The sequence below is a fragment of the Lissotriton vulgaris genome, chromosome 10 (genome assembly GCF_964263255.1).
Source record: "Lissotriton vulgaris chromosome 10, aLisVul1.2, whole genome shotgun sequence".
NCBI classification, from domain to species: Eukaryota; Metazoa; Chordata; class Amphibia; order Caudata; family Salamandridae; genus Lissotriton; species Lissotriton vulgaris.
In genome coordinates this window covers 188,269,044-188,280,504 of record NC_141698.1, presented here as the reverse complement: position 1 = coordinate 188,280,504, position 11,461 = coordinate 188,269,044, and the positions used below count along the sequence as shown (strand labels likewise).

Sequence of the window (11,461 nt, the reverse complement as noted above, 5' to 3'; positions counted from 1 at the left end):
TATTCCATTTATGATACTTGGATCTACCAACCTTTTATTGTCTCTATAAAATGCCTGTACAAGGGGCTAGGATGTAGGACTTTCTTGTATCTCAACCCAAGATTTATGAACGCATTAGCGGGCCCCAGTGAGACTTGAACAGACCTATGTACAATTTAAGGATTTTATTTTCAAGTTTCATCTGTAGACTAAAGGCAGGTCTAAGGCATCTTGAAGCCAAGGGATGAGACTTCATAGTGAGCACGCTTTTGTGGTATTTAGTCAACTGTGCATGCTTGACTCTGACCTCTATGCCTCCTGAGTACATTCATTTTCATATCTGATGAGTTCGCTCAGTTACTTCCCAACACAGTATGAGGCAGTGGGCATTAGTGCAAGGGGAGACTTTAATGATCTCAGTCGTTGCAGTACTGGTAAGGTTTCTGAGTGGGGGAACACAAACTCACTGAGTCATTCTGATCATTTGTAAAACAGACAAGGAGACTATCTCCTGAAAACTGGGTGTTCTTTTTTTAAGGGGCATGGAAGGCCGCGGGCAAGATGCCAAACCTCCAGCATTGGATGCTGATAGTCTGCAAAATAATGTCTTTCCAGTCGAGATTTGGTTTTGCAAATGCCCGAGCATTAGGGTTCCAAGGCACAAATTGAACTGTGTGATTTTGAATACCTTGGAGCTGGCATAGAGATGAAAGTGAGGCACATTGGATGTGACAGGGCTGCCTTTGCCATGGGCGGGGACGTTACTTGGCAGTACTTGCTTAAGATCACCAGCCAGAAGCCTGATGAATCTATTCTCCTCGTACTGGGTAAAAAACAAGTATGTCTTTGTGTCTTTCATATACTGATCATTGAGGCATAACATATCTCCTGGGTTTGTATTATCGTCACTGAGCAGAGACCATGTGTTCCAAAGTTACATGTCCGATCCTTTCAAGTAAAATCTGGAACATCTGCTTGTGCTTTTGTGGGAAAGCTCCAATCTCATTCCAACCAGGAGTTACATTGAATCACTGGTTACTGTTCGGGTGCTCTAAGGCCACAAGCATCGTTTTTCAGGATATGTTTCTGGGCCTTATACATTCCATGCTTCACTTGTCTTGGGTTGGCATGAAAACCGAAATTCATATTTTTTTTTATTCCATTACAACCCATAATCTATCACATATCCATATTTCATTTGCCTGTTGCTTTTTTCCAAGCAGTAGATGTTTCAGGGTGATACAAAGGCAGTTTTCTGTAGAAAAGGACCTGCTCTCCTGTGGCCCTTTCTACTATGAAGTCTCGTTGAAGTATCTTTTTGCATATTAAGATAGCGAAAGGCGGTTTGAGTTTTAGTCGATGGCCTTTTTACAGAAGTCCTTTCCGCCGTCTGTCATTCTCTGAATTAATATGCTGCATAACCCTGGCAAACAGGCCGAGATTCTGAGTCTACCTCTGTGGTGCTGCTTTTGCACCGTCTGTAGACTGCTTGAATCCCCAGTGGTGGATGCGGTCAGACTACATGACATTTGTGGTGAATTAAATTATTCCAGGCGAGTTCGAGTAAAGTCCTGCTAAGTTTGCGTGACAAGGCCGCCTTTTAGGCATTGGCTTAAGTTTTCCTGCCCTTTAGTCATAAAACATTTCGCGTGCACGTTCCTGCAACAGACCAGCTATGTGTCCAGTCAGTGAACATCCTATGCAATCCAACTGCAGTCTGCAGCTCTCTAGAAAGGCCAAAGTGCCTGCTTTCCATTTGTCTACGGCTAGTAGGGTGATGGATAGAACTACTCATGCATGAACACTTAACTTTGCTGCATCCTCTAGTAATGAAACAAGCCCATTGTTTCATTTAGGGAGGTATTGTCGAGGAGTAACGCATTCTTCTGCAGTGCAAGGTGCCCATGATCACGTTAGAACGTGTATACCTGGCCAGCTTGTTTGAAATGTTATGGGTCCATGGCCAAATGCTGTAGGTAGCAGGGCATTGTTTTGGAAACTGGAGTTCTGTACTCATAGTGGCAGGTATTTCACGAAACGTATATTTAAGTCTGTCCTACTTTTTCTAACTCCCCTGCTTGTATCCGAGGTTTCCGGGTCCTGTCGCCCCAACCCTCGTCGTGTTAACGACCAGAAGGGGTATTTGGTAGGGTCGGTGGGAGGCGAGCCCAGCTCCCTTCAGGCACGGCAAGCGATGCCGCCCCCTGTCTGCCTCGCCTCATCGTCTCCACTGCCACCAGCTCGCGCCACTTCCGCGAGCTCCTGGGCTGAGCCCTTCTTTCAGCACCCACACAACAGGCACTGTCACGTGACCCGTGCTCCCGGAGCCCCCTTTCATCTCCCGTCAAGCGCAGAGACAGGATTATTGTCTTGTACGATGATGAACGCCTCCCCTACCGCAGTCTCCTGCATCGAGCACTCTTGGTTGCTTTCTCGCTGAAGGAATATTTTTTCTCATGGCAGCAGCTGTTGCTGTGGAATTCCGTGCCATGATCTCGAGGAGGGGAGGCGCGGGCTAGTGCCATGGCATGCCTCAACACAATTGTGTGCGTTCTGCTTTTTTTTGTGGCAATTTTACATTGCGCGAACTTGACCCGAAGGTATCGAGGCGCTCTACACTGCAAGGGCACTTTTTTTTGGTAGGCCTGGGAGATTTGCCCAGAATCACAGGATGTAGAGCCGACGCCGAGACTCGAACCTGGTTCCCCAGTTCCAAAGTCAGCTGCTCTGGCCCTTTCGCCACTTCCTCGCCCTGATTTTTGTTTCATTTTTATATACCAGTCTGTGACACACAGCATGTTCAAGCGACCTTTTGTCTTAAGTTGGCGAAGGTAGTTTGCAAACTGCAGGTCCAGAAACCTATCCTGAAAACTATCCTTGTGGCCTTAGAGCACCCGAACAATGTAACTCCTGGTTGGAATGAGATTGGAGCTTTCCCACAAAAGCACAAGCAGATGTTCCAGATTTTACTTGAAAGAATCGGACATGTAACTTTGGAACACATGGTCTCAGCTCAGTGACGATAATACAAACTCAGGAGATATGTTATGCCTCAATGACCACTGTATGAAAGACACAAATGCATACTTGTTTTTTACCCAGTAAGAGGAGAATAGATTCATCAGGCTTCTGGCTGGTGATCTTAAGTAAGTGCTGCCAAGTAACGTCCCCGCCCATGGCAAAGGCAGCCCTGTCACATCCAATGTGTCTCAGATGGGCAGCTATGGAAACCACACAGAAATCCCACCAGTACGACCTCCCTATACCTATAACGGTCATAGCCAAAGTATTGAAGGAGGGAAAAAACTTAAGTGATAAAGGAAAATTTGGCTGCCCATTAGCTATGATGCCAGGATGAAGTTGGTTCTCCCTTCCTTAGATGTAAAATATGCATAGAGGGGGGTTGGCTTCTCACAGAGGAGTATTACCCTCACCATGTGTAGCTGGCTGTTATGTTATGCACATTTTTAGACCGCACTATCACCCATGAGAATATCCTGGCGCTGTGCCCGTGTGAGTCTAGCCAAACCTATGACCAACTGGGACTGCTCAAAAAGCCAGGTCTTCAGCTTACTGTGGAATTCAAGAAGCGAAGAGGATGCTTTCTGTGTAGGGGCAGGCTGTTTCACGCATACAGAGTGATCTATGAGAAGGCAAAACAGCTGTATCTAGTTTTCTGTATGCGTGGGATGTGTCCAAGTAGGAGTCCGGACAAGTGGAGTTGTCTAGGATGTTTGTGAACGCAGGTACGTCTGTTGAGTATGTTGGGCCAGTGTTATGTAGTGCCTTGAAAGTGTGGATAAGGAGTTTGAAATGGCCCCTCTTGTGTATAGGCCAGTTGAGCTACTTCAGGTGTGGGGTGATGGGAGTGTGGCATGGGTTGTTGAGAGTGATGCTTCTCTCCGAGTTCTTAATGGTCTTCAGCCTTCTGTAGAGTTTGTTGATGTTTGCATTGAGTTTGTTCCTGTAGTCTAGCTTGCTTGTCAAAGTATATGTGGCCTTTTTTCGGGTGCTGATTGGAAGCAATTTCACAATCTTCCTCACCATCTTCAGGATATGGAAGCATCAGGTGTGCCAGTGTTCACTTGGGGGACCACGTCGAGTTGCTCTCTGTGATTATACTGAGGTTCTTGGCGTGGGTGGTGGGCATGGGTGTCAGTCCTAGCTCGTTTTTCCTATCCTCAGTCTTTTCCCCTCCCTTTCCAGTCTCCCTTTCGCCCACCTTCCACCCACTCTTGTTCCTCCTCCCTCCTCCTTTCTGTGCTCTGTGTTTCCCTCCACCCGCACCACTCACTTGTTCATCCCTCCCAGCCCCATCTTTCCTGCGTGTTCCACTTTTTTTCATGTCTGCCACCACTCTTTATTCCTCCCTCCCATTCCGTCCCATGTGTGCTTATTGTTCTCTTGCCTGATATTCCTCTTCGTGGCTTCTCATTAGTGCGCCTTGTGTGGTTTACTTTTTTTTATGTGACTAGAAATTAATGTATGTATTGAAAACTCTCTTGCCTTAAATAGTCCTCTTTTTGTTTCCGTCAAATGAAAGTCCGCTGGCAAGGGAGCCTTCATTATATTACATCATTTCATTTCATGTCAAATAAACTAAAGACAGACTTCAATGAAGGCTCCCTTGCTATCCAACGCTTATTTGATATCGAAACAAAAACTAGCACCAGACTTCTGTTTCTTCTGTTTGTCTTGCATTAATATACTTATTCTGCAAGTGTTAACACATTAAAACTGGGCCTGTTGACTATGCCAGGGCTTGTTTAGCTACTGACCTGGTAGGTGTAAAGAAAGAATTCAGTAAGTGGGAGTTGGGCTCTGAAATCTAGGGAATGGCTGGTGATGAGAGTTCCACTTCGAGGGGATTCCATTGAAGGATATGGTCGATCTTGTTAGATTTTTAGATAATGATCTGTGGATATATCTGTGTCTGTTGAGTAGACTAACTGTAAGTATTCCTTCCTAGCAATGCTCATTTATTGCGTTCCCTATTAGTGAGGTAAGGGCTTCTCATGGTGGAATGGACTTGATGCAGCGAAAACATCCACAATAGCTCTTCCCCCACTTTAACTCTCCCTGACCACTCTTCACATCTGAGCTCCTCAAGGATTCTTGATTTCTTACCCTTTTCAGCCCCCCATTCCTCTTTTCCCACCTTTTCTCCCTGTTCAACAGTTTTCCCACTCTATTTCCCCATTTTAGGTCTCACCTACACAGCTCATGCTCTGTGCTGCAAAACACATGGTTTATAATTCAGCGAGCTTACAACCGACCCACATCATACTTTCGTTTTCGAATATAGCATGTTACATCGCATGCTATTACAATGCGTACTTTTACAACACAGTCGTTACAACAACTGCATTGTAAGTGCACAATACCCTTACATCGCAAGTCATTATAACAACTTGCTGTAGGGGGCGCGCTGGACTAAGGAATAGTATTATTTACTATTCCTACTCCAGTTTGCGCAACAGCAGGGAAGGTGTTGGGTTTCATATCCAACACCTTAGCGCCCCCTACAGCACCTCATTCTAATGACTTGCGATGTAAAGGTATTGCGTACTAACAACGCAGTTGATGTAACAACCGCTTTGTAATGGTACTTCATTGAAAAAACAGTGTTGTAGATGCTGTTTCCCTTTGTTGTCCCACTCATTTGCAGTCTTTCGATTGCTTATCTACTTGAGACTTCTCTTCCTTTCTTGTTAGCTCTTCACTTGAGCATGGACCAAGTACATGTATTCTTCCTCGTTTTTGTTCTTCCTCATCTTTTTGCAACACCCTACTTTTTGCTTTTTTATTTTATAATCGTTTCGGTATTATTGCTGGATGTGCAATATGCTTTCCTACATTTAACACAGGCATACAGCTTCTTTTTATGTTGCTTTTACCCTATCTGCTTACTCTCTTGACACTTTAGGTACTTACAACCACAACTGTACTACTGTACGCCACTATACTCAATACTACTCTAGGCCCCTCGACACCACTCGGGTCTGCACTTCTCAACCCACCCTGCTCCGTTCTGTGCCTCTCCTCTCCATGCCACTCCACTCTTTGCCACTCATGCCACTCCACTCTTTGCCACTCTGCTTTTCCCTACTCTACGGCACTCTGCACCGCTCAGGTCTACGTCACTCTACTAATGTCTAGCCATGCTGAACAGTAGTCACACTGCTGTACAACAGGGCTAAAAGACTTTGGCAAAGCCACTAGCTCTCACATAGGCAAGACCTATTGGCTTTGCCAATGCTTGTTTTCACTGCACATTTCCAGGACTGCAGCAAGTCGATGCATGTTAGATTCGAAGCATCATATAAATCCGAGTCGGATCCACTACATGTAATGTGCAGGGTAATAGTATGAATGGGGCGGGCAGTGGTCAAATCATATTTATTAGACCAGCCTACATAGATCCAAGTCATTCAGAGTACAGGTTCGGCTCACTCTTAGTGAATCACAAATGCAAGCAGGGAGGTCGAGCTCATGAAGTGAACATGGAACCCACAGAGTTAAACTCGCCAAGGCAATCTGCTTGGCTCTCTTAATCGGCTTACTTCGGAATCTGCTGGGAGCGTGGGTGGCCGTGCGTGGGCAGTGATCTGAATTAATGGAAAGGGAGACGGGAGAGCAGCCGATGACTTACTCGGAGCAGAGTCATCCCTCCGTCATATGAACCCTTACCTCGCATGCCAGGGCCCTCTAGTCCATCGGCCGTGGACGAGAGCCGTGAAAGTGGGCTTCTCTCAGCCTGTGGCTCCAGAGCCTCACAAACCACAAGCAAAGGAAAGGCAGCCAGCTTTGAGGTAGAGGGTGAGGTAACAGAGCAGAAGTGAGTCATTCCTTGTGAGAACCTGAAGATCAAAGTGTGGAATTCCTTAAAGCTCAGCCTCTGTTGGGGCTTGCCCTTCCTTCACTCAGCTGTTTTTTAAAATGACTGTAAATTTAGATTGCTAAGGCATGCTTGTGAATAACAGCAGAACTTGGCGTGGCTGCACTCACACCTATTTCATAAAGCACACTCTCATAACTCCCATTATAACCCCTATTGATGCAAAACATTATTTTACGTCAGGGGTTCTGTGAGAGTGGCACAAATGTTAGGCAATTCAGCGACAGTTCAGCAACAAAGAGTTCTGCCTGACACATTTTAGTTTAAGGTTTAATAACTCTTAAGGGCCACAATGAGACATCTAAACGGTTGACGGGCAACCAGACGATCTGAAGGCGGTATTCAAAAAGCTCATCGTAGCTAAATGCATGATTAAGTAAGGGAGGAGTTACAAGGAAAAGAGTCGAAACAAATGCACTTTGTAAGACGACCGTGTGAGGGCATTGCATGCCTAATGGAAGGTAGAGCGGCCTTGTGTTTCTGGTGCCATGATCTCTCGTGTTAACAGCCTGTATGTGATTACAGAAAGAGGCCCCTGCCATGCATGCCTATGGCACATGAAAATGTATTGCTGTCATATGCCTCATGGAACCTAGAGTCTGGTCAGCTGATTGACACTTTGGTGGAGTTAGTCTGAGAGCGGGCAGACAGCCCTTAAGTCTGACATGACTGAGGTGCATGGGGCGGTCTTGTATCGTCCCCTGACGGGGTTTGGGGAGCTAACAGTAACTCTCCAGTCCATGAATCTGACATAACATATGATGGTGCTCACTTCTCTCAGGTACCTGTCGGTCTGACATGCCTAACACCAGCCGTCCGCCCAGGAGTCTGATGTGGCTGGTAGCGTATGGGTTTTTTGGGTAACTTTCGGTGCCTCAGTTTGATGTGCCTCCCAGTTCAGGAGTCTGACATAACTGATGATGCGTGGGTCCTGTATGCCTGACCATGTGTGGACAGACCAGTAGTCTGATGGCACCAGGGTGTGTCTGGATGTTCGGTGGCTGCAGCCTATTACGTCTTGGATGTGCTGTTCTATGTCAGCGAGAGCTTCAGAGTGGCTCTGCTAGTGGTGGTGAACATAGGTTTCCTAAGTATGCAAGGTCTTCACTAGTAGCATCTTGTAGATTAGAGGGGATAGATGGTTCTTAATACACCCATTAGATGTAGATGCAGATTTCTGAATGCATTAGCAAAGCATGGAGTCAGTTAAATGCCATGTTGAGGCACATGGAAAATAATTTTGAAGGGTAGGATTTGGTGATGCATCTGTTGTGTATATATTCATTATCGGGTGAGGATCCATGTCGCGGCTTACGACTTGGCAAAGCTGTGGAAAGGGTCTAGAGAAAAGTGCTGGATATGTACATGAAGGGAAGACACATTTTCTCACCCACCCAGCTCAGTGAAAGTATTTGGGAAGTAGTGTTGACCCTCGTGAATACAACAACTGAAAATACATTTTTGTAGATCACTATCTTCAAATTAACAATTCTAGGCATTAGCAGGCATCTAATCTATTAAATTCCCAACGCTCTCTTAATTGTGTAACATTGATAAATGTTTTGCACAGTATTGCTGATAAATCCAGTGAACAAAGCATTTCTATTTTTCTAAGTTAATTGAGGCAAGAGATGTTTATTTCATTTATTGATTTCAAGCATATCCATTCTACAGAAACTATGAGCTAGTGAAATGTGTTGGCCTGTTGTTAAACGCCATGTTGAGGCACATCGAAAATAATTTTGAAGGGTAGGATTTGGTGTGGCATCTGTTGTGTATATATTCATTATCGGGAGAGGATCCATGTCACGGTTTACGACTTGGCAAAGCTGTGGAAAGGTTCTAGAGAAAAGTGCTGGATATGTACATGAAGGGAAGACACATTTTCTCACCCACCCAGCTCAGTGAAAGTATTTGGGAAGTAGTGTTGACCCTCGTGAATACAACAACTGAAAATACATTTTTGTAGATCACTATCTTCAAATTAACAATTCTAGGCATTAGCAGGCATCTAATCTATTAAATTCCCAACGCTCTCTTAATTGTGTCACATTGATAAATGTTTTGCACAGTATTGCTGATAAATCCAGTGAACAAAGCATTTCTATTTTTCTAAGTTAATTGAGGCAAGAGATGTTTATTTCATTTATTGATTTCAAGCATATCCATTCTACAGAAACTATGAGCTAGTGAAATGTGTTGGTCTGTTGTGAAATCAATATATTTCACATTCATTTGTAGTAATAAACGTTTTTTCTGCCTCCAAGAACATCGTTTCAGTGTTATTGGAACATTGCATAGGGTGAAAGTGCTGAAACCATTAAAGAATCTCTACCTAGAAATAAGTTCCCGATTGGCAACGTTTTTTTTGTTCCTCCCACACAGTGGCCCTTACTGCTGAAATTCCAGGAGTAAACTACAGATACTTATAGAAGAAAGCTTTGTAAATCATGTCCCAAAGACCCTTATTCTTATGAGTTAAATGAATGTAAAAGTTTTGTATATGAAAGTTTAAATAAATTGAAGGTGAATGAAGTAAACATTACACACAGTCTCATTTACCTGTTGAAGGCAGAGTTAAGGAAGTGGATAATTCTCCCAAGGTTTACATTTGTAACTTGTCCTTTCACTAGCATTTTTGTCCATTTCCATATTTGTGTGATATAAATTGAGCAAGAATAAATGTTTTTCTGTTCTCTTTAAATACTTTAGCATTTGAATGTTACATGCTGCGTGTAAACTTTTGAGCTTGAAAGCAGTGCGAGAGAACGCCACAAACGGAGGTTTTCAGAGATTACCTGTGAAACGGCAGTTGAGGATTGGTTCTCCCCTCACAGTGTTAAATACCTCCCTCTTTGTCTGATTTCCGAGTAACATTGGCAGCTTCTAAGCAGCTCGGTCATAGACGAATCATTAGGGGACTGCAGGCTGGCAGGCGGAGATAACGACAAAGCTCACAGTTTCATTAACTTTGATGAGTAATAAATGATGGAGCCTGGACTCGGGACGTGGCTGCCAGCCACCCAGTCAGATATAGGCTGCTCCAGCGAGAGTAGTTTATACAGCGGTGTCAATGTTGAGGCTTTTGTCCTTTGACAGCAAACAGTCAATTAGCTGAAGTCTGAGATTGTATTATACCTGCAAGCTCCTGTTAGAATTTTCAAAGGCAACAATTAACTTGATATGTAGGTATGTGTTTGCTGATAACATTGGGTTAAGACACAAATCTATTGCTGGAGTCTAAATTCCTTGCATTGGGCAAAGAGTGGGTGGAATAATGAAGTAAATGAAGGGTAATTGTTTTGAATATAAATTTAAATATTTCAAATGATTTGTGGCGTGGTTGCTTTTTGCCCTTGGAGTGTTTGGATGCAAACGAAAGACTCAGTACCACTGATGAGCTATAAAGCGCTATGGTAATTAAAAATGTTACGGTGATCAATCCAGACGTGCTGCTTTTGTGCCGGATTTGTCTACTTGCACGTAGAACTGTTTCAGATCTTACTGGAGAGTACTTTTTTTTTAAGTTCTCTCTTATAAAACCTACTACTGCTTTGTCTTCCAGCCCACGACCCTTCCTCAAGGCACCATTAACATGAACCAGTGCACGGATGTGGTGGATGGAGAAGGCCGGACGGGCCAGAAGTTTTCCCTGTGCATCATGACCTCCGAGAAGGAGCACTTTATCAGAGCAGAAAACAAAGAAATAATCAACGGGTGAGTGGATGAGTGAAGAGGATATCTCTGGGTGCTTTTTGTAGCATTGATGGGTCAGTCCCATAGTAGATTTACTTATCACTAGTAGTAATACATCTGCCTTAGGTGGTCCAGGCTATATTTGGCAGATTTGGCAAGAGCACTCAGCGTTATTTATATTACATATTCATGGCCAGTGATACTTACCCACTGCAGAAGCCAATGAGTGTTACGTTGTCTCCTTCACAGATGGACGTCTGTGTGCATGCTGAAGATGCCCCGTAATTCTGTGTGGCCATTGTGTGCTAATTTGCAAATTGGCATGTCTGGCTTTTGGAATGGAATTCATTTCTAGATTGGGTTTCATCAGATGGTTTGCTTTCAATTTGAAATCTTTGGTGATATTAACCGTTGAGTCATAACCCACAAATATTTCTCACGGTTGTGAAGCCTGATAGATGCTAAATTGCTAGGCCTACGATGGCAAAGCACACATTTAATGGCGTCATATTACTGTGTGTTACCATGAGCAAGAGTGACATAGAACGAGCCTGTTGCATCACTTCTCCTTTGTGATCTAGTCTTGACCACGTTTTCATCCATTTTAGTGTTTGTTCTGTTTGTTCTTGGGTGTACAATCTTAGATTCATGCTTTTAATTACTGGCTAGATACTGCTTTTAAAAAAACCATTGCAAAGCCAATGGGTCTCCCCTTTGGGACCTATTGGCTTTGTCAATGGTTTTAGCCATGCTGTTCTGCATCGCTCTTAAACAGAAAAAAAGCCTATACAGCCGGCTGCATCATTTTGTAGGCGTAAGCACCAAGCATTCACGCACCTTCTAAATGACATGATTTTTTTCTTTTTGTTTACTGATTCAAATTGGAGC

At 44.0% G+C, this 11,461-nt stretch overlaps 1 protein-coding gene across 1 annotated transcript in view; it reads left to right on the top strand.

Annotated features, from left to right (window-relative positions):
* Positions 1–9,964: 9,964 nt before the first annotated feature.
* MPRIP (myosin phosphatase Rho interacting protein) overlaps positions 9,965–11,461 on the top strand; it is a 564,937-nt gene continuing 563,440 nt past the window's right edge. Inside the window, exons 1-2 of the mRNA XM_086940861.1 lie at positions 9,965–10,066; positions 10,443–10,594. Of these exons, the coding sequence (XP_086796987.1) occupies positions 10,473–10,594 (122 nt within the window). The 5' untranslated portion in view covers positions 9,965–10,066; positions 10,443–10,472. The remainder of the gene's footprint in view (positions 10,067–10,442; positions 10,595–11,461) is intronic.